Source organism: Anomaloglossus baeobatrachus, chromosome 6 (assembly GCF_048569485.1).
Source record: "Anomaloglossus baeobatrachus isolate aAnoBae1 chromosome 6, aAnoBae1.hap1, whole genome shotgun sequence".
Taxonomy (NCBI): domain Eukaryota; kingdom Metazoa; phylum Chordata; class Amphibia; order Anura; family Aromobatidae; genus Anomaloglossus; species Anomaloglossus baeobatrachus.
The window spans coordinates 432,890,043-432,913,672 of NC_134358.1; the positions used below are offsets into that span (position 1 = coordinate 432,890,043).

At 46.7% G+C, this 23,630-nt stretch overlaps 1 protein-coding gene across 1 annotated transcript in view; it reads left to right on the plus strand.

Annotated features, from left to right (window-relative positions):
* The window catches only part of CPNE4 (copine 4), a 796,320-nt gene that overhangs the window by 758,935 nt on the left and 13,755 nt on the right, over nt 1-23,630 (plus strand). Inside the window, exon 15 of the mRNA XM_075315205.1 lies at nt 3,125-3,361. Coding sequence (XP_075171320.1) covers nt 3,125-3,361 — 237 coding nt within the window. The remainder of the gene's footprint in view (nt 1-3,124; nt 3,362-23,630) is intronic.

Sequence of the window (23,630 nt, forward strand, 5' to 3'; positions counted from 1 at the left end):
ATGTAAAAAACACTTTTATAATACTCAACTAGGGGGAAGTCCAGTCCGATGGGGGTCGCTGCTCTCTAGTCTGGCACCTCCTCCCTGCGGTGATCGCTGTCCTCCTTCCACCCAGCCCACTGTGGATGACTTGTCCTAAGTCATCAACACATACCAGCATTGTGGTCTTGCGCAGGCGCACTTTGATCTGCCCTGCAGAGGGAAGATCAAAGTACTGTAATGCACAAGCAAGAGGAAAGGTTAAAGACCACTGGTGCATGTGCATTAAAAGTGTGAAGTGCGCCTGCGCAAGACCGCAATGTCGGCCAGTGTGCATGACGAAGAACACGTCATGCGCACGGGCCTCAGAAGAAGGAGGACGGAAATCGCCGCACAGAAGAGGCGCCGGACTGGAGAGCAGCGACACCCATTGAACCGGACCATCAATTAGGTGAGTATAATAAGTATTCTTAAAGTTATACATATATAAGATGATATTAAGGAGTAGATTCTGAAGAAGGTGTAGTAAAGGAGAAATGAGAAAAGTTAAATTAGTGCGGTGCTGTGATAAGTGAGCATAAAAAGATGTGTTTTTAAAGCACATTTAAGCTACTTCAGGGTAATGCATGCCAGAGAAAAGTCTTGGAAACGGGAGAGGGAAGTTTGGATTATACAGCATGCTAGTGTTAGAACATTAACAAAACAAAGAGCACAGATAGATTGATAGATAGAAATGCAGGAGGAGATCTTGGGTCAGAGAGAGTTTGGCGGATGAGTGTAACAAGTATATGTTGTATTCTGCAGCGGAGGGGCAACCAGTGCAATGACTGGTATAGAGTGGAGGCATCGGTTGGTGACTAGACAGTAAGGTGAACCTAGCTGCTGAATTCAGGGAAGAGTTGAGAGAGAAGAGTTTAGTTTAAGAAACACAGAAGTACTATCACAAATAAAAATGGGAAACAGAAATATCAGGTTTAGGTTTAATAGAAGATGGAAACATAAAAAGCTCAATTTTGGAAAGATTTGGTTTATCATACATGAAGGACATGTTAGATACAATGGATGAACAGTCACAGGTATTTTTATAAGAATGCTGAGGGTGATATTAGGAGAAAATGTGTATAATTGGTGTCATCAGCATAGAGATGGTACAGAAAGTCATATTAGAAATTAGTTTATCCACTAGAGCTGTGTAGAGAGAAAAGAGGCAGGTTCTAGGCCAAAACCCTGAGGAGCTCCAACAGTTAGGGGAAGAGGAGAGGAAGAGGACCCAGCAAATGAGATACTGAAAGAGTGGTCAAAGAGGTAGGAAAACAACTAAGATAGACCATTATTTTGGAGCTGATGGATTAGAGGAGGAATTGGTAATCCACGCTATTACATACTGCAGAGAGATATATATCAGAAGCAATCAAAAGAGAGCAGGTACCATAAGATGTAGCGCTTCTGATTATGGGACTGGCTCAAAAGTAAAAAGTAGATGAAGTGTGGGAGTGAAGGGGCTCAGTCTTATAATGGGTTTAGGAGATAATTTCCTGTCAGATATTGTCAATATTTTTTTTAGAAATAAATGGTCAGAACATAAATGCTGAAACAGGGGATAGGAGTCTGCACCGCTGCCAGTGCCGGCTCCCTGCACGCGTAGCTGGAGTACACATCGGGTAATTAACCCGATATGTACTCTGGCTAGGAGTGCAGGGAACAGGGAGCCGGCACTCCCAGCGTGAGAGCGGCAGACGCTAGTAACTAAGGTAAATATCGGGTAACCAAGAGAAGTGCTCTCCTTGGTTACCCGATATTTACCTTAGTTACGCTTCCACGCGTTGCTGCTGGCTGGGGGCTGGACACTGGTCGCTGGTGAGATCTGCCTGTTTGACAGCTCACCAGTGACCATGTAATAACGCAGCAGCGATCCTGATAAGGTCAGATCGCTAGTCGTGATCGCTGCTGCGTCGCTACGTGTGACACCACCTTAAGTCACCATTATCTGTGACGTAGCAGCGACGTGCCGTCACTGTCGCTGTGTGTGACATCCAGCAACGACCTGGCCCCTGCTGTGAGGTCGCCGGTCATTGCTGAATGTCCTGTTTCATCTTTTGGATGTTGCTCTCCCGCTGTGAAGCACACATCGCTGTGTGTGACAGCGAGAGAGCGACGAACTGAAACGAACAGGGAGCAGGAGCCGGTGTCTGGCAGCCTGCAGTAAGCTGTAACCACGGTAAACATCGGGTAACCAAGAAGCCCTTTCCTTGGTTACCCGATATTTACCTTAGTTACTAGCGTCCGCCGCTCTCCCCCTGCCAGTGCCGGCTCCCTGCATACGTAGCTGGAGTACACATCGGGTAATTAACCCGATGTGTACTCTGGCTAGGAGTGCTGGGAGCCAGCACTAAGCGGTGTGCTCTCACGCTGCCAGTGCTGACTCCCTGCTCCCTGCACACGTAGCTGGAGTACACATTGGGTAATTAACCCGATGTGTACTCTGGCTACGAGTGCAGGGAACAGGGAGCCGGCACTGGCGGCATGAGAGCAGCGGATGCTAGTAACTAAGGTAAATATCGGGTAACCAAGAGAAGTGCTTTCCTTGGTTACCCGATATTTACCTTAGTTACACTTCCACGTGTTGCTGCTGGCTGGGGGCTGGTCACTGGTGAGATCTGCCTGTTTGACAGCTCACCAGCGACCATGTAACGACACAGCAGTGATCCTGATAAGGTCAGATCGCTGGTCGTGATCGCTGCTGCGTTGCTATGTGTGACACCACCTTAACAATATGGAGTTCAATGACTTTGTAATCTTGCTTCAGTTATGGACAAAGTGCGGCGATGTCTATGGTGCCTAAGCTGAAATAGTAGCCATTCAATTGATTTGACGCTAATAAGTTTAGGGAATTGTCATCTACAGTAGATTTATCATATTTTCCCAATCAATATTACTACAATGCACTTATATATTAATATGTGTCATCCTGTGAGAACTAACTCCTATAAATATCTGCTGCTAGTCATATTACCTGATTAGATTACAAAGAGTATATTACTGCATATTCTAATGATATTTTATTCACTTTATTTATATGTTCTGTTTATTTTTCGTCTTTAATTCTGCTATACTTAGTGTTATTTTTGTATTTGTTCTTTTGCAGCAATACTTCATTCTGCTCATCTTAACGGATGGCGTTATCACAGACATGGCTGACACTAGGGAAGCTATAGTTCATGCCTCTCATCTTCCTATGTCAGTTATCATTGTCGGTGTTGGAAATGCTGATTTTAGTGACATGCAGATGTTGGATGGAGATGATGGCATACTGAGGTCACCCAAGGGAGAGCCTTGTCTCCGGGACATTGTTCAGTTTGTGCCATTCAGGAATTTTAAACACGTATGTATTTTTATAGAACTTCACCACCAATAAGTGACAGATAAAACAGGACATTTATCATTGTTAGGATGGCAAACAGACATTATTTATTAACTGTGTGATTTATGAAATATGTAGGAATAACGTTTTCAACATAGTAACATACTAAATATAAACATTTATAATATTAACTCATTCAATTCATAATTCCATCCAAAACTATCACCCAAATTCCAGTACCAGTGACTAAGAATTGTACTTGTGACTCCCCTCAGTACATCAGGGTGCCACAGGGTACTGCATCCTTACCCAGGGTGCAGGGCTTACCCCCCATGGCTCCAACTTCCCAAAAACCGGTGTCACCTCCATCCGCACCACAAATCCCAATCAACACCTCACATCATGACCTGTCAGACACACCAGTGTGTTGGTCTAGCTGGAAAAGGGCCACCCACCTAAGGGTCAGGCAGACTGGTGGGAGAGAAGTAGAGAGTCGAGTGAGAGCCCTCAAAGAGTGAGGAGCTGGAGTGTTAGCTCCCGGGGAGCTAGACCGAGGTTGGGTCGCAGACGGTGGTCCGAGACCAGAGGAGTCGGGGACCGGTAGCAGTGACATTGGATAAGGGTGTGACAGACATAGTCTAGGAGGACTGTCGGCATCAGCAAGCCCAAAAGAACTGACCGGTACCGAGCACAACGGGGTACAGGACCCTAGGTCAAGAGCTGATTTAACGTCCTGACATTTGACCTGCAGAGGAAGGGAACCTTCAGGGACCTTCCCAGAGAGCTCAGAGACTGAGGGCATCAGCACACCGCGGGGGACAGGGTTTTCCAGAGAAAGCAACCCATTAAAGTCCCAAGTGCCAACCCTTGGGAGTAAGTCTTCACTTAAAAACTGAATAGCGGGACCTTACAGCTCCAAGCTATAGGGACCCACATGGACACGAAACTATGCTTGGAGGCAGGCTCCGGATTACTATGTGACACCGGTGGGACCGGGTACTTGGACGGGCTCCCCGCAGTGGCAGTGGCACACAGAGAATTTGGTTTACCTACAGCGTGTGTGTCTCCTTTATAAACCTCATCCAGCACCATGACTACCCATAGTGAGTACCCTGGTCCCCTGCACCTTGCTCTCCCAAATAACTACCAACTCCCTGAGCCAGGGGACTTCCCTTCCTGTGGAGGGACTAACATCTGGCTGCTTAACTCCATCTGCCCCGTTACTCCTTACAGCAGCGGCGGTACTCCCATTACCGCAACCCACAGGTGGCATCACGAACTTATCCCCTGTAAATACCCCCTTTATACGGATCAAATTGTCCGCCAAGCCAGGTCCGGACGACCCCCTTGAGCCACGATCCCGGATCTGAGCAGCCCGACTAACACCGGGGCGGTACATACTGATGAAGTACTACAAGTATAACCACTCATAGTGATAACTTTATGGCTGATACATCACAACCATATGGTTATTTCTGTTAGCATTCACCCCGAGATGTTGATATGCAAAACCACATGTCAAGATGGATACACAGATCTAGGTCGTTGGCACAGAGGGTTGAAAGACACATTGAATAGTAAAGAACAGGAAATGCAGGACAACAGACAAACAAGCAAGGCAGGACACATCGGAACCAGATGGGCAGATAAAGAGTAAAGCGGCACATCTGAAGCAGCACTCTGATGTAGGTTTTAGAATTCCATAGCAGATTGCAATTTAATGAGAACAGACTCTAATTATACTTTATGAAGACAAAATTAACAAGGGAGCACTTCTATGAAGATTCTTCCAGGCTTACAATAGAGAGGGGTGAATGCACTCACCTATAGGAGTTGTGCTGCAGGCACAACGCTGAGGATAGCGTGTAGCTGTGAGTTGGAGATCCTGTCCGCTGATCGGTGTCCCTCCTGCCATACACTGCAGGCAGCTGGTAGCTAGAGAGCATGGTTTACTCTGTGTGGGTAAGTGTTACTTGGGTCGTCCGGTAGTGCGGTCTGACCAAGGGACCACCATATCTTCAGTGTAGGTGGAATCTGGGATGCCGCGCCAGGAGGCACACCGGAAGGAGTCAATGACTCACCAGCATACAGTTAGGTATGGCCTCTGTAACCTCTCCAGGGTCATGCTTATTAGCGCTGTCACAGGCCGAGTAACCACCTCATCCAGTCAGAGGATGATGTCTCAGGAAATTCAAAATGTCAGTGGGATTGCTTCAGCACCAACCATTCACTCACACCAGGGAGTGTAAAACTTGGGAATAAAAAGTAAAATTGTCGTTTAAAAATGCACTGCTGATCAAGAGACAATGACAAAAAATACGTTAAGAGAGTACACGCCCTCACAGGCAAACCTCCGTAATGCCTAGTTGAACTGGAAGATAAATTATTTAAAACCTAAACTTTGCAAGCTAATATTTCTGCAATGGAGAAGAGAAATTAAAAAATAAAAAAATAGATTTAATTCAGCTCTGCAGCCAGGATTTCTTGATGAGGTCAGTTTAACATGCACAGATTGGTGAAATGTCCTCTTGGAAAGGCGTTGGCAGATGATGTCACTGAGGCATACCAAGCCACCTGTAATACTCGATGTGGGACAACATCTGAACTTACCTCCCTAACTACTCCAGACAACTAGAGATGCTCATGTCAAACCCCTCCTGATCAAATACCCCAGAAATATTGACACTAACTACTTCTCTACCCTTTACGTCTATTGAAAGGAGAGAAAAACGCGACCAAATGCCATATTGTGCAAAAGTGATGTCTTTATTAAGTCAGGGAAGGTAAAAGCTGCGGCACAGCCACAAGTGAAAAAGCAAGACACAGGCAATCCAAGATATAATATATAAGAGAAAACGTATAACACTAAAATTAGTGCCAACCCATAATTAATGAGATGGTAAACATTGTCCACCAGGGGCATCCAATAAAGAGTAACCGGACCGCAATAGATCCAATCGGTTACACATGCAATTGTATGTACAAGATGAAAATGAGAATAAACTGCATAAAACCGGCAGACATACCTGGCAGACAAAAAACACGGAGAGCACTGTGACCTGCGTCACCCGACGGCCGTTTCGGCGTCCAAGCCCTCGTCAGGGGGAGTGGTAAGTGTGAGGGGGTGGGAGATTAAAAGCAAGGCGATAGCCAATCAAATCCAATGTACGAGGGGAGTGACGCATGTAGTGCCTTAGCAACCGAGGACGTCATCTGCCCGCCGCGTCGCCCGGCACACGACACTTCCGGTCACGTGACCGTCATTGCCGGTCACGTGAGCAGACGTCATATACGGGGTGGATCGATGCAGCAAAGCAGTGACGTCCCGGAGCAGACGGCACGCATGCGTGCTCGCACATTGGAGTTGTAAAAGGGAACCTTCCCTGACTTAATAAAGACATCACTTTTGCACAATATGGCATTTGGTCGCGTTTTTCTCTCCTTTCAATTGTTTACTAGCGACCTGCCTGGGTCCTCAACCTCACCATGTAAACTCTATACTTAATTTATCACATACCATATTGTACTAGTCATGGTGTGGCTGTGGTCTATATTTGTCCTTTACGTCTATGAATATGTTCACAACTTAAACTGGTGCTGCGCTAGAGTTTGTCTCCTTTCCTGGAGAGACAATTCACAACTTAAAGGGAATTTATCACAAAATATATTAGGTGTCATATTTAAATGTATGATTATTGGGAGCAGTATTAACGCGGTGGTTCACCCCTTTTCATTACTGGCCACATCAATATTATGTTGCGAAACAATGTTTCTCTCAAATACCTTGTGTTGCCAATAGTGCCTGTCTGCTCCGCTCATCCCCATCGAGTGACCCTCAGGGCCCCGTGACCTCTGGGATCCAGTGATGTCACATCAATTGAGGCAGGCCGCAGTCTCCATGAGTGACTGGGCTCTGGGCGGAGTTTCATCATTTAGCACAGCCCAGCATCTCTCTGCTCCCCCCTCCTTCACTGCAGAGCATGCAAACAGGAGAGACGAGCGGTGAAACGCCGCCCAGTGACTCATGGAGACTGGGGCTGACAACGGTGATGTCAGGTGAACAGGAAGTTGACATGACATCACCGGATCCCCGAGGTCACGGAGCCCGGGGTCACACGATGGGGAAGAGCAGACCACAATAGCGCCGCTCACAGGCACGATTGCCAAAGCAAGGTATTTGAAAGAAACATTGTTTCTCAAAGCTATATCGATGTAGCAAATAATGGAAATGGGTGAACCACTTCTTTAATAACGGAATGAGAGTCCAAAGTGTCCAATGTCTTATCAGCATAACTGATGCAATAATGAGCTTGAGTGGTTTAACTACCTCTGCTAATGAATGCACCACTTCTGGGGTGGCCTCAGAATGGTATTTTTAGGCTGAAAAGGACCAAATAACCATGGGCCTTTCCAGCCTGATAATACCAGCCCCTAGCTGTCTTTACCTTGGCTGGTCATCAAAAATAGGGGGGACCCAATGCCGTTTTTTTAAAATTATTTAAATAAATAATTAAAAAAGACATTGGATGTCCTCTATTTTTGATAACCAGTTTTTGGTAAAGCAGATAGTTAAGGGCTGCAGCATGCAGCTGCCTGCTTCACCTGCACTGGTTATCACAAATACGGGGATCCCACATAATGTTTTAAAATGTACTTATTCTTCACAGCAGCATACAGGCATCTTCCACATGCCAAAAGGCTTATAGAATGGCTGACATGCAGCTTTTCAAAAAACTTTTTAGCAAACGAACATCACCAGAACAGTGACACTTTTTTTAAAACTCCATGTTCGAGTTCAAGCCCCAAACACTAGCTGTCCGGTATAAACCCTGAACTTTACTGTTTGGGTTCATTCATCCCTAAATGTGACATAACAAATAAATCTTCCTTATACACAGTTTGATGAGATACATTTTTCACATCCCCCTTCCGCTATGTGAACAGCTGTATATACAGTACATGATTAAATTTATCCAGAAACAAACAGCCTTTTAAAGCCAGCATTGTTGATCCAGCTTATGTCATATAGTATATTCCCAGCTGATCCTATTAACTGCATTGTAAATGTGTCATAGGGTTTTCATAAATGACAAATTAAACGGTCATATAATGAGACATGTAGACTTTCGCCTCCTAATCTTTTATCCTAAACATATTACTTTTGGAAGCCTGGAGTAAATCTTCTGAGTTTCAGAGACAAACAGCAGAAAAATGATGTTGTATGTTATCCATAATCCAATGTCTGCCTCTTTATGTGCAGATAATATCTCCCTGGGGGATTTTCAGGCAACATAATGATGGCTTTGCCTGTAGAAGTTGTCACACTGTATTGTATGAGTACAATCTGCTTTCTGGGGTTTTCAAGTTGATTATGTAAAAATTTCTGGATTTTTACATTATATAAAAGTCTTAGAAAAGTTTATATTAACTACTTACAAGCAGGTCTATTGTCCATTTTTAATAAAATGCAAAAGAGGTCTTCTGCAGATGACTGTCGGATGCCAGGTAGCCATTGGAGATAGGTGAAACGATTCTGAACTAATCAGATTTGTTTAGAATTCAACAAAAATTGTGGATTCAGGCAAATTCCAATTTTGGGCATTTTGTTGGACACAGATCCAGGAAAATGGCAGCTGTTATTTTGCTTGACTCTAAGGGCAAGGAAAAAATTTAAAACAGTAAATTCTTATGCTCACCTCTCCCCATACCTGTCCAACCTCGGTTGCTTCCAGCTAAAGCGGGCTTTACACGCTACGATATATCTAACGAGATGTCTGCGGGGTCACGTCATAAGTGACGCACATCCGGCATCGTTAGTGATATCGTAGCGTGTGACAGCTATGAACGAGCAGAAATACTCATCTTCTCGTTCATCATTGACATGTCGCTCATTTTCTAAAAATCGAGCGTCCGGTTGTTCAGTGTTCCCGAGGCAGCACACATTGCTCCGTGTGACACCCCGGGAACCATGAACACAGCTTACCTGCGTCCCGCCGGCAATGAGGAAGGAAGGAGGTGGGCGGGATGTTTATGTCCCGCTCATCTCCGCCCCTCCGCTTCTATTGGCCGGCCGCTGTGTGACGTCGCTGTGACGCCAAATGTCCCTCCCCCTTCAGGAAGTGGATGTTCGCCGCCCACAGCGAAGTCGTTTGGAAGGTAAGTACGTGTGATGGGGGGTTACAGCATTGTGTGACACGGGCAACAAATTGCCCATGCCGCACAAATGATGGGGGCGGGTGCGATCGCAAATGCGATCGCATGACATATTGAAACGTATAAAGCAGGCTTTAGTCTTCTGAGTGGCTCCTTTGCTTTCTTTTTCTGTCCCTGGGTTTTCCCAAGAGGCAGCACTGCCGTTGACTAGCCCCATGCTGTCATGTAGGGCACAATGCAAATCAAGGATATGCATCACATACCACATGAGCACAGACGCCTGACATTAACCTGTGTCAGACCCAAAATGACATAATTTTGCATAGTCAGTAGCTCCGACACCCTCCAGAAGACACATAGGGACAAGAAGGGAGACGAGTTAATCAAAGGATCAGATAGTGAGCAGCAGAAGCAGTGGGATAGGTATTAGACGTGCCGAGCAGAGGCAAGTATAAGAGTTTATTATGTTTAACCCCCTTCCCAGCAGACTTGATTTGCACCAAATCTGCTTAATGGGAATTAATTTCACTTAGCCCCCCCCCCTTCAAAAAAAAAGATTCAAGGATTCATTCAACTCTAGTAGCTTCCCTATAACCCTTTAGTGGGTCTTGCAACATGACATCTGAGTATAATCCAATGGGAATAGATACCAATCTTCATACAGCTATTTTGGGGCTCATGTCAGCATAGAGCAGGATACTTATTAGTTGGGTTAGAGGCCTTTGATATGGAGACCTGAAAATGGTGTACTGCATCTCAAGTGCTCTTATGTCAAACCATTACACCCTTTACGGTATGTGCCCACGATCATGACCTGCTGCATCCTGGACGTGGCGGGTCATCCTGACCTGCGGGGCCGCGAGTCGAGTTTTCTCCGCAGGAGACCGCAGCTGCTCGTGCTCATGAACAGGGTTCGGGGCGCTGCAGTCTCTCGCTTGTGTTGTCCCTACAGAGAACTCTTGCGACTCCGCAGCAAAAAATGTACATACTTGCAGCTCAAAAAGCCGCACTGCAGGTCAGTTTTCACTGTGGGCCGTACATGCACAGTGGGCATGGGATTTCTAGAACTCCCATCCACTGTGCTTGTACTGTACATCGCAGCATTTTGGATGCAGTGAAAACATGCTGCATCCAAAACGCTGCAAACACTGATCGTGGGCACGTATCCTTAGACTATTTGTAATACGTCTGTGTAGGTTTCGCAACTCTGTTCTTTTTTTTCTTTTTTTATATCAGACACCTAAAAATCAGCAAGTGATAGCATATCCAAGCAATATGCGATTACAGGCTTCTTGATAAAACAACATTAGGATATAAAACACTTGTACTAAAATAATTTTCCCAGCAACATCAAAGTCTTCAATATCAGCAGAATATCTTTTTTAAATTCTTTATTTTGAAGCCAAACTCGTAACAAGACAAAGTATCTCCTGCCCCACACGGAGCAGCAGATATTATTACAGATATAACAATAATAAGTGTTCAAACAGTCAGCCCACATGAACAGATCCCAGCCCCACTACTACTCGAGTCTGGCCCATTTTACACCTTTTATAAGCCCCCCCAACTTAATAAGGGTAAAGTGAAGAGCAGAGAAAGAAAGAGCAAGGCATGGAGAAGATTTAAAGCAGGTGGGAAGAGAGAAATAGAAAGGGAGTAGAGGGAGAAAAGAGTAAGAGGGGGGGCAGAGGAGTGGGGATAGGATAGAAGAGAAGGGAAGGGGGAAAGAGGAGAGAGAGGGAAAAGAGAGAGAAAAAAAAAGGGGGAGGGGGGTGGGGGTTTCTCCCAGAGGGATACTACTCCTGTGGAGCAGAGAACAGGCCAGCGTACTCCGCCGAATAGGTGAACTCCAACCATGGAAACCAAGTCCTATAAAAGTCTTCCTGACGGTCATTAAGAGAGTATGTCAGGTCCTCCATATGCATCAGGTCGTTAATCCTTGAAACCCACTGTGCCAGCGTGGAGGGGGTAGTAGACTTCCAGCCAAGCGGTACGCAAGACCTGGCGGCCATGACCAAAAATCTTAGCAATGATCGCCTGTATTTAGAGACCGGGAGTTTGGATAGCTGTAAAATAAACAGCTCCGGACCCAGTGTCTCAGTTGTGCCGGTCACCCGTCTGATTACCTTCCTCAGCTCCGACCAAAAGCGCTGCAGAGAAGGACAGGACCAGAAAATGTGCACAAAATCACCCTCCCCCGAGCCGCATCGCCAACAGGCAGGGTCAACTGAGGGAAACATTCTATGGAGTCTGGTCGGGACCCTGTACCACCTAGCCAGCAGTTTGTAATTAGCTTCCAACAGTCTGGAACTGATCGATGTTTTATGTGCCAGCAGAAGAATGTTGTTTCTTTGTGAGCCAGATAAAACAATCCCCAGGTCCCTCTCCCACTGCAGTAGGTAGGCCGGGTGGGGGGGGGGGGAAATCTCCCGGATCTGATAGCATATTGTATGTCAGGGAGAGTGAATCATCAAAAGGAAACTGGAGGAAAAACAGGTTTTTCGCCGCGCTTGAAGACCACAAACAATGGTGTCAAATAGATGATTCTTTTTATTTCATTCCTATGTGTTTCGGAGACCCCAACTGTCTCCTTCTTCAGGGAAAGGAACTTTACAGAAGCCAAAGAAGGATCTTTTATAAAGCAGTAAAAAGGGGAGGGAAGACAGGGGAAGGAAATCCCTGACTATGACGTCAGCTCACCATGTGCTATGGAGCGATGACTCATAGCCTCGTGGAGTAGAGCCGCATTATAGTCACGTTTAACAATCGCATATGTTGCATATTAATCTAACTGATCATCCATCATGAACAACATCATAAGTGAAAATCGTAAAACAGTCCCATCCTCAGCTCTATCTTGCCTTCAGCCCCTGGTGTTACCTTCAGATGAGCACCTACCATCAAAACCATTGTGGCCCCTAGTAGACTCAGAACACCAACACTGAGCCATAAAAGAGAACTCCAGCCATGGGGGGAGCATACAGATGTGGTCTAAAAAAATGCTTGTGCTGCAAAAGTATACACCACGGGAGGACCTCTTTCAGTGCTCCAGGAATCTCTGAAAATTTTCAAATAAAGGATCGTTTGACGTGTCAGTCCGACTATGTAGTGTATCTGGTGGATTGTATTTGCGGGAAGCAGTACGTGGGTAGAACCAGTCAGGAGCTTCATAATAGATTAAACTCCCATCATCACAATATCAGAACCGGCTTCCTAAAACATGGGTTGTCCAAACATTGTACGCTTGTACATCATAAAAATCCAGATTTTAAAATCACACCCATAGAGCAAGTCCCCCTAAATACCAACAATAGAGCAGAAACCCTCAGTAGAAAAGAATCCTATTGGATCCATAGGCTAAATACTCTAAAACCTTTTGGCCTTAATGAGATCACTGATTTATTTTATTAATTTTAGGCAAATGTGTTTAATGATACTCTTGATATTCTTAAGAATCTTAATGTCTGCATTTTATTTTTTATATATATTTTTAGAAGCCTATATACTGTGTTTTTATGGTCATTTTATTTTCTACACTACTACGCGTTTCAAACAATATACTCTTGCCCCTTTCTCTCCCTATTTTTCCCTCCCCCCCTCTTTTTCCGCTTCTCTGCAGTACAAAGATGGGCTCTTTGTCTGATCATCCCTTTTTTCGGCACTCCAGTCCTTGAGGACGAACCTTTTTTGTTAGAATTTAAATGCACCATCTTTCTCTTTCTAAGCGCAGGTCGGGCAGGGTCCCGTTCCAGATGTTCCTGAGTAATTTGCTCATGTTCATTATAATGTATACCCTTTTCCATTGCATGATTACATGCAACCCCCTTTTTTCCTCAGTTGCTGTGAACTGTACACGCGCACGCGCGCTACAGTTGTTCCCACGCTTCTGAACCTGCTTGACCTCGCTATGTGAGGATCTTGCTACTTTCCATGTGTAGCGCGCCTGTGCTTTGCAAATTTTCCCATGGCTTCAACTCACTTCACCTCTCTTGGTAAGAGAATCTGTCTCTACCCTCACGCATGCGCACAGTACTACCCTCCTGGTTTTTCATTTGATCCCAAAGATTCGTTTTAATAGTGTCCATAATACTACACCCTCATCACTTTTTTGCATGTAAATGCACTTTTCACATATGTATTCATTTTGAATTGTTAGACCATTAAGGTCTAACGATTAAATAATAATAATAATAATAATAATAATAAAGATAACAATAATTTTGACTGCAGATATAATATGTGCTCTGTTACTATACGCAGTGCATATTCTAGTGTATGTCATTTGCACTAGGGTGCTAATGGTTTTATTGCAGCTGACCATGAGTCACCATTAAGACACTTTTTTATTTTTTCTGATATAGTAATGGCTGTGAGACAGCCTGTCAACTTCACGGACCTCCTTTTTGGGCTCTTGCTAAACATTTCTATGCATCTCCATATATGTATATGTATATATATTTATATGTGCATATGTATATATATATATATATATATATTTTTCATTATTTTTCATTGTTTTTTTTGTTTTATTTTAATTTCATTATTATTTTTCTTCTTATCATTATCTTTGGTATTTCCTGACTGTTTTACGATTTTCACTTATGATGTTGTTCATGATGGATGATCAGTTAGATTAATATGCAACATATGCGATTGTTAAACGTGACTATAACGCGGCTCTACTCCACGAGGCTATGAGTCATCGCTCCGTAGCACATGGTGAGCTGACGTCATAGTCAGGGATTTCCTTCCCCTGTCTTCCCTCCCCTTTTTACTGCTTTATAAAAGATCCTTCCTTGGCTTCTGTAAAGTTCCTTACCCTGAAGAAGGAGACAGTTGGGGTCTCCGAAACGCGTAGGAATGAAATAATAGAATCATCTGTTTGACACCATTGTTTGTGGTCTTCAAGCGCGGCGAAAAACCTGTTTTTCCTCCAGTTTCCTTTTGATGATCTACTTGTGCAACAGGGCTGCTGCTAGACCGCTCAGGCACTCACTTTTGATGTTGAAGGAGTTGCGACTGGCACAACCCGATCAGGTGAGTGCACCACTTCTATTTGTTTTTGCCCAGTATATCGGGTAAGACCCTATTGCGCCTTTTCTCTCCTGTTTAGGGAGAGTGAATGTCGTAGGACACCCTCTCCCAGGCACAACTTTTCGAATCCCGTAGGGGGTCCGGCATACTGAGTGAAGCGGGGGAGGGAGTATATGAAGTGCCTCAACTGCATAGCCCTCCTTCCCCCCAAGGGACTCGGAGGCAAAAGGCCCTGGATATTCGCTAGGGATGGCCAGTCCCCCTCTCTTCCCAGGTGACAAGCTCTAAATCTGCCCCCCTGAACCCAGTCCCTAAAGACAGGGTCCGAGAGACCAGGACGGAAATCCGGATCACCTAGTATGGGTGACATGGGGGAAGGCACTGGCAAAAGGAGACGTCTGACCTCGCCTCTCAAACAGCATTCCAGAGTGGCGCCAATAGTGGGGTGAGATCTCAAAGTAGTCGGGGAAAGGTTCAAAAGCCAGGGGGTGGCCGGGAGATGTATCTCCGAAAAGCTCTGTTCTAGGGCCACCCATGGCTTTGTTCTAGAGTGGCGGCACCAGTCCAGCACCCTAACCATATGTGTGGCCAAGTAGTATTTTTTAAGGTCTGGAATACCCAGGCCTCCCCTGCTCTTAGGTCTGCACAAGAGAGAACGGGAAAGTCTCGCAGGTTTGTTAGCCCAGATAAATTTGGTATGTAGTGAGGCCAATTCCTTGAAGAAAGAGCTAGGGATCCTAATCGGCAGGGACTGAAAGAGATATAAGAGTCGTGGTAAGATATTCATTTTCAATATTGCACATCTCCCAAACCAGGTGAAGAAGCCCTTCCCCCAGTTAGCGCAATCTTTTCTATGGGACTGCAGAAGAGGGAGATAATTCAGCTTGTATATTTGGCTGTTGTCCGCAGCCAGCTGAACACCCAAATACTTCAAAGACTGACTAGCCCACCTAAACTCAAACGCTGATTGTAGCGATGTTACTTGATCCGGGGGGAGAGATACATTTAGGGCCTCCGATTTTGACATGTTGATTGTAAAGTTAGATAGAGAGGAATATGTTTCCAGCTCACTTAGTAGATTAGGGAGGGAAACCCGAGGGTTGGTAATAAAGAAAAGTAAGTCGTCTGCATATGCCGCAATCTTGTAAGTAGAGCCGGAGACTTTAGGGCCCGATATGTTAATGTTGTCTCTAATTCGGCTGCGTAGAGGTTCCAGAGTCAAAATAAAATTCAGGGGCGAGAGAGGACAGCCCTGTCTTGTTCCATTGCGAATGGGGAATCTCTCTGAGAGACCGTTCACCCTGAGTGCTGCCGAAGGGCTACTGTACAAGGAGCAAATCCAACCAAGCATCATTCTCCCCAACCCCACTGCCCGCAGGACCTCCTCCATGAATATCCACTTAACTCTGTCGAACGCTTTTTCTGCGTCGGTCGACAGAAGCATCAAGGGCAGCCCTTTAGATTTTGCCTTATGGATTAAGTTCAGAGCCTTGGTCGCGTTGTCCCTTGCTTCCCTACCCGTCATAAACCCAGCCTGGTCTGGGTGAACGATCCCCCCCAACAGTGTAGAGAGTCTATCCGATAATATCCTAGTGAAGAGCTTCAAGTCTGTGTTGAAGAGGGAGATGGGTCGGTAGCTAGAACAAGAAGTAGGGTCTTTGCCGTCTTTAGGGATGACTACTATATTAGCGGCTAGGGCGTTTCTCGGCAGAGGGGTTGTTACGGAATGTGGGATATGGTTGAATGCTGAGAGAAATGGGGAGGACAGAATGGTTCCCAGCTTTTTGTAATAGAGCAGAGGGAAACCATCCGGGCCAGGGGCCTTACCAGTGGGAGATTTTTTAATTGCGGCCCAATACTCCTCCTCCGAGATGGGCCTTTCAAGGTCGGCCGCATCCTCAGGTTTGAGGTGCCTCAGGCCGGAGTCCAAGATGTACTCCTGGATACGGTTATGCAGTTCTGTCCTGGCCCTCTCAGACCGTCCCTCATCTATTGAATAGAGAGCGGAATAGAAGTCTTTAAAAGTGAAGGCAATGTCTTTCGGCAGTGTAGCCCACCTGTCTCCCGAAATGTGTACTTTAGAGATGTAGCCTCTCGCTCTCTGAGTCCTCAAGGCTCTAGCCAGGGCCCTGCCCACTCTTGTTGCTAAATTCGTAGAAGTGCCGTCTACACTTAGCCAGCACTCCCTTAGCTTTATGGTATAACAGGGACCGGAGCTCCTCCCTCTTCCTGACCAAGTTGGCCCCCACGTCCCCTCCCAAGGACCCCTTATGTATTACCTCCAGCTCTCTTATATCTGCCAGAAGAGATGTGACTCTAGCTTCCCGTTCCCTCTTCAGACGAGCCCCGTGTTTGATGAACAGTCCCCTCACCACACATGTGTGCGCCTTCCAGACAATGTTGGGGGACACCTCCCCCCCCGCTGCAGTTAAAATATTCCTTCAAGGCCTCACTTATTTCCTGCATTGTTACCGGTTCGTTGAGTAGCGAAGTGTTCAGGATCCACTGACTCTGCCTCCCGATGAAGCAGCCGAGGGATAGAGTTATGGTGATCAGAGAAAGATATGCACTCGATTGAAGAAGCCACCAGAGAGTGTAGGTCCCCATGTTTAAGGAAAAAGAGGTCCAACCTGGAGTAGCAGTCATGCACTGCAGAGTAAAATGAGAAGTCTTTGTCTGATGGGTGCATCAATCGCTAAGTGTCTATCAGTTGATGGTCGTGTAATCCCCGTCTCAAGCGACGCAGTGCCATATGTGGCAAACTGGACACCCCTTTAAAGCTATCCCTCAGCGGCTCCAACACAACATTAAAGTCACCCCCGAGAACCAAAGTGCCCTCAGAAAATTCTTCTATCTGCTCAAGGTAACGCAACAATGTGGGACATTGACCGGAGTTTGGCAAGTAGACCGCCACGAAGGTGAAAGTCTGAGTTGCAATGCGTCCCTTGAGCATCAGAATCCTTCCCTGGTCATCCGACCGAGAGTCCAACAATTCCCATGGGAGCGTACTGGACATCAGGATGCTCGTGCCCCTAGATCTAGAGTCAGGGGAGGGTGAGTGATGAACTACAGGGTACCTTCTGTCGGCCAGTCTGTACGGCTTAGCTTCGCAGTATGTTTCTTGGAGGCAGGCGACCTGGATTCGGTTTTTCCATAGTAAGTTCAGAAGAATAGACCATTTCTCCGGACTGTGCAGTCCCTTAACATTCAGTGAGCCCACCCGTAGCTCAGCCTGTCTCTGCTTCGTCATACTCTGTCACGGAACCCTGAAGGGACGAACAACAAACACAAAAAAAAAGGGAGAAAGGGGGGGAAGCGGGTGAGTGGAAGGGGAGGGTGGAGAGAGTATTGACAAGTAGGGGTGGAGCAAAGACCCTTTTGCAGGGGGGGGGAGAGGGAAAGAGGTGTAGAAGAGAGAGCAGAAAAGTGAAAAAGCAGCTGTTCTGCCGCTCTCAGTACCAGGGACCAGCCCAGAAACTGCTTTGGGAGAGGTAGGGACAAGGACTGACACGCGGCCAGAGCGCTGACCCGCGCCCCACTTATTCATACTAAGTGACCCGGACCCCAAACAACAGGGGAGCGTCTGTCAATTAACCTCCCGCGAACCCCCCCACCCAGGATGAGCATATAAGCCCATCCCCCCCGCCCGCCCCCCCAAACGACCAAACGCCGAATGAATAAAGTTTTCATGAACTTAAGTCACTGCGCAGTGTCCAATTGGGCTAGCCTTACAGCCCGGACTCTTGCCTCAGGGACGGGGAGGCTTGAGAGCACCTCCAAGCAACCCTTGTCTTGACTCCTCTTCCGACCGCCTAGCCTCCTCTTTGGACGCACCTCCGTCCTATCAGCGCCCGATAGATGCCATGCCCCTCAAAGATCACCACTTTGGGAAGAATGGATGCCCTCCTTCCTCCTTCATTGCCCCATTGGGGTCCACGGTTCCCACGCCATCCAGTCCGGGATTGAGCAGTCTGATATTCCCAGAAAAGCATAAAGATTCGAAAGCTCCGAGTGCCTCCTCAATGGGAACACTGAGTCCCCCTTGCGGACAATCAAGTGAAAGGGATGGCCCCATCTATACGAGGCATTCGCTTCTTTGATTTTGAGCAGAAGAGGATGAAACAGTCGTCTCATGTATAGTGTGCGACTAGAGACATCCGGGAATAACTTCACCACAGCCCCATCCACCTCTACAGAGCCATGTGACCAGGCTCCCTGGAGGATCCTCTCTCTGTCCCCATAATAATGCAATCGACACAGTACGTCTCTGGGGAAGGGAGCAGATCTGGGGCAGGGAGCAGATCTGGGGCCAGGCCCTGCGACCCTATGAATTCTGAATGAAGTCAAAGAGATAGGTGGCCTCAGGGGGGCGATCAGTGACTTGATTGAATATGGATAAGACTTTAGTGCACAGGAGATCCTGAGGCCATTCCTCCGGTATACCTTTCAGCCTGATGTTATTTCTCCTGTCCCTGTTTTCTTGATCGTCCAATAGCAAGGCTAGCTCCCTGATGCGGACATTAGAGGTCTCACAGTCTCGTTCAATCCTCTCCATTCTACTCTCCAGGGACTCTTGTGCATGTTCTGTAGCCTCAATTTTGTCTTCTAACACCACTATTTCCTCTCTCAAGGTAGCTAGCGCCATCTGCTGGGAGGATTCTATTCTTGCCACCACATCCTCCAAATCTTTTTTGCTAGGGAGGGCCAAGATAAGCTCTCTCAGAGCATGTAAGTCCTCCTGAGGGGGGCCGGGCGCCTGCCATCAGGGAAGATTCTGCATGCCCTAGAGGAGGAGGGGTCCCCTGTGTACAGAGGATCGTGGGGACTCCCAGTTCAGGCGATCCCCCGGCTGCTGAGGCCTCCACTTCATCCCCAATGACATGCCGTGAGACCGGGCTTGCGGTTCCCCCCTCCTCCATGGCCCTGTACCTGGGTTCACCACCTCCGGTCCCCCCACTGAGGTGTTCGCCCGTTTCTCCACGCTGCTGAAGAGGCTGTGGGCGGGCGTCGGGTCGCGTCTGGGGATTCCCCAACTTGGGAACGCTGCTGCGATGCCGGCGCCATCTTATCTTGGGACACCGGCGGGGGCTCCCGGCCTGACGCCGCCAGGAATCTGGAGAGGCTCCCCTGGGGTCTCTGGCCCGTCACGAGGGGAGCGGGGGCGGGAGCACCACCTGGTCTTTTTTTGGGAGGCATCCCTGGAGTGAAGGGTCCGCGGGTTGCCGTATTCTGAAGTCGTGGGCGCGGGAGCTCTGAAGGAAGCTTCCTCATGCCACCATGTCCAGGACACGCCCCCATCAGCTGAATATCAATAAAATAATATATAGGCAAATATCGCCATTTTTCTGGTCTTAGTTTACAAGGTTGTTTAGGTCGGTTTATCAGTGTTTGTTAATAAATGAAGACCAACAGGAAGTTATTATTATCATTGCACAACTTATACTATGAAATTAAACTGTTAAACTCTCTTTAACATCTACCTTGATAGCTTTGACCGTATGCTCTAAAGTTCTTATAGACCAGGGGTGGGGAACCTTTTTTCTGCCGGTGGCTATTTGGAAATTTCTACCAACCTTCAGGGGCTGCACAAAACTATCAACTTGAAAATTACTCTACTATATTTGGTCAAACAATTAACTCACTGTGATGGCTGGAGCTTCTACTCTTTGGTACAGCTGTAATATTAGGCGATATTGATCTTGTTGCTTTTCACAACTGCTTTTCCAGGTATGAGTTGGCTGGGACTGCTGTATATACATCACAGGAGGGGATGGGGGCAAATACATCATAGGGGAGGGTTGGGAGGAATATAGAAACCTGGGGAGGCTAGGGGACATAGACATGACTAGGAAGGCTGGGGGCATAGACATCAAAGAAGATGCTAAGTGCAAATACATCACTTGGGAGGAGAATATATCACTAGAAAAGCTGCGGGACATAGACGTGGCTGTGGGCATAGACATCACTGGTGGGTACATACATCATTGATGTGGAGCACAGACATAGCTGGGGGGCATAAATATTGCTGGGGAGGGCTGGGAGGAATATACATCACTAGGGAAGCAGTGGGACATAGACATCACTGGGGGTACATACATCACTGGATTGCACAGACATAGCTTAGGGGCACAAACATTGCTGGGGGTATATACATAGCTAGGGCCACAGACAGCCCTGGGAGATGCCGGAGGGGCACAGACAGCCCAGGGGGATGCCGAAGGGGCACAGACAGCCCTGGGGGATGCCGCAGGGGCACAGACAGCCCTGGGGGATGCCGGAGGGGCACAGACAGCCTTGGAGGATGCTGGGGGCACAAACAGCCCTGGGGAACACTGGGGGCACAGACAGCCCTGGGGGCACAGAGAAAGATGGGAGAGGCTGGAGGCACAGAGGGTGCTGGGGAAGCTGGGGACACAGAGAGCACTGGCTGCACAGAGATCACTGGGGGAGGCTTGGGGCACAGAGATCACTGGGTGCACAGAGAGCACTGGAGGAGGCTCGGGGCACAGAGATCACTGGGGAGACTGGGGGGCACAGAGCGCTGGGAGCAAAGACAGACATGGGGCACAGACAGTGCTGGGGGCACAGACAGCGCTGGGGAGGCTGGGGGCACAGACAGCGCTGGGGGAAGCTGGGGACACAGACAGCGCCGGGGAAGCTGGGGACACAGAGAGACCTGGGGGAGGCTGGAGACACAGACAGACCTGGGGGAGGCAGAGGACACAGGCAGACCTGGGGGAGGCTGGGAGCACCGGCAGACCTGAGGGAGGCTGGGAGCACAGGAAGACCTGGGGGAGGTTCGAGAACTGGGGGATGCTGGGATGACTGCAGCCGGGCACAGAGAGTGAGAGCTGCCGCTGGGCACAAAGAGTGAGAGCTGCCGCCAGGCACAGAGAGTGAGCGCTGCCGCCGGGCAAGCAGAATGTTGCCCCCGGGCACACAGAGCACTGCCGCCCGGCACACAGAACCCTGCCGCCTGGTACACAGAGTGCTGCCCGGCACAGTAGAACCTTGGGGATGATGGGACAGTCGCTCCTCTTCTGTTGGATTGGAGCGCACCTCTACTCCACCTACAAAGTACGTCCTCACATAGCCAGTGCCAGCATGGGGACGTAGTCCTTCAGGTGCATTCAGCATTGAGCGCGCTATGCAGGGTTTTAAAGGGCCAGCAGCCAGTAAGATGCGGCTTGCTGCCCCAGAACTGTGGTCCCCGGGAAGCAGCCCAGAGGCCGCAGAAAAAGTAATTGCGGGCCACATACGGCCCACGGGCCAGAGGTTCCCCACCCCTGTTATAGACATAGAAATATTGTCTCAACAATCATTCAGCCAACAAAGGCCCTCCGTGTTTGCCGTCTGTATCTGCCTAAATGATTATCTGTCATGTTGCATGCACAAACTTACTGTATATGAAATTTTATTTGATATGCTGATGCAAAGTAGCAAGTATTTGTGATGTGTCAAGAAAATGATACATGGTTTTATACGTAATTTAAAAATATAAATGTGAAAATTGTGACATGCATTAGTATTCATATCCCCCCAAGTCAATACTTTGTAGTATCACCTTTTGCTGCAGTTACTGCTATAAGTCTTTTGGGATAGGTCTCTACCAGCTTTGCACATGTAGAGGCAGAAATTTTTGTCCATTCTTCCTTGCAAACCAGCTCTAGCTCAGTGAGATTGGATGGAGATGTCTGTGAACAGCAGTTTTCAAGTCTTACCACAGATTCTCAATGGGATTTAGGTCTGGACTGTGACTGGGCTGTTAACACACATGAATATGCTTTGATATAAACTATCCTTTGTAGGTCTAGTAGTATGTTTAGGGTCATTGTCCTACTGGAAGGTGAACCTACTCGCCAGTCTCAAGTCTTTTCCAGCCTTTAACAGGTTTTCCTCTATAAGTGCCCTATATGGAGCTTCAGCCATCTTCCCATCAACTCTGATCAGATTCCCTGTCCCTGCATCACCATAGCATGATGCCGCCACCACCACGTTTGACTGTGTGAATGGTGTTTTCAGGGTGTTAGTTTTCCGTCACACACAGTGCTTTGCATTTAGCCCAAAAAGTTCTACTTTGGTCTCATCTGACCAGAGCACCTTTTTCAACATACTAGCTGTGTCCCCTTCAAGGCAGAAAGGTATGTTATTACAAGTTATGTGCTGGTGACAAGATCAGTTTGACTCTTGGCATTGTAGTGATAAGATTATTTGATTATTTTCACTACAAAAATTCTATTGTGGTTTTTTTTTTTTTTAAATAAAAATGGTACAGAATGTGTTACCATGTAAACTCCAGTTCAAACCAACTTAACTTGACCATTGTAACTTCAATTCTTCATCTTATATTACCCCAATGTTAGCATAAATCACATAGATGTCACAGTGTTCTAGTTTCTGTTAAGCATCTGGATTGATTAAAATACTGAGTACATTAGTTCCGTGGCAGAATTTGCTTGTTCCAATCCAAGGCCATCCCATAATTAAATTGGTCATTGTACAATTAAACGAAGCCTATCGGATTCAATTAGTCTTATATTAATATCATGAAAATGACCCGGCTGTACTGGTCCCATTGAATATCTGAATGGATCATTCGTTGTATCCCTTTTCTCCTTCAAGTATTTTAATTAAAAGTAGTCTACAAATCTTCAAATTAACTTTCTGTTTATCTTTTCGCAATCATGATGATTACTGTTTAGTCATGGAAAACCTCATTCTATTCACAAACTAGATGTTTACATTTAATATTCAATACAATCTGCATTTCTGCTTTCTCTATAGAAAAGCCCTGCTGTTCAGAACAATTAATATGGATGTAAATGTATTTATTCAAATATTAGATATTATCCCTCAAGTGTTGGAACAGAAATTTCATTTATTCTCATACGATATAAATATTGACAAGAAGATAGTAATAATTTATGATCTATCAGGCTTCTAGTCAGTACTAGGTATCAAAATGCTTCCGAAACAATTCTAATTATTTTCTACTTTGTATGACTTCCATGTTACTCTAAGCTCATGATTTAAAGATATCGTCTCAAGAACTTGAAGCAGTTTTCACCAGGGTTCTTCACCGAGCAACCTGGGTGGTAATGGC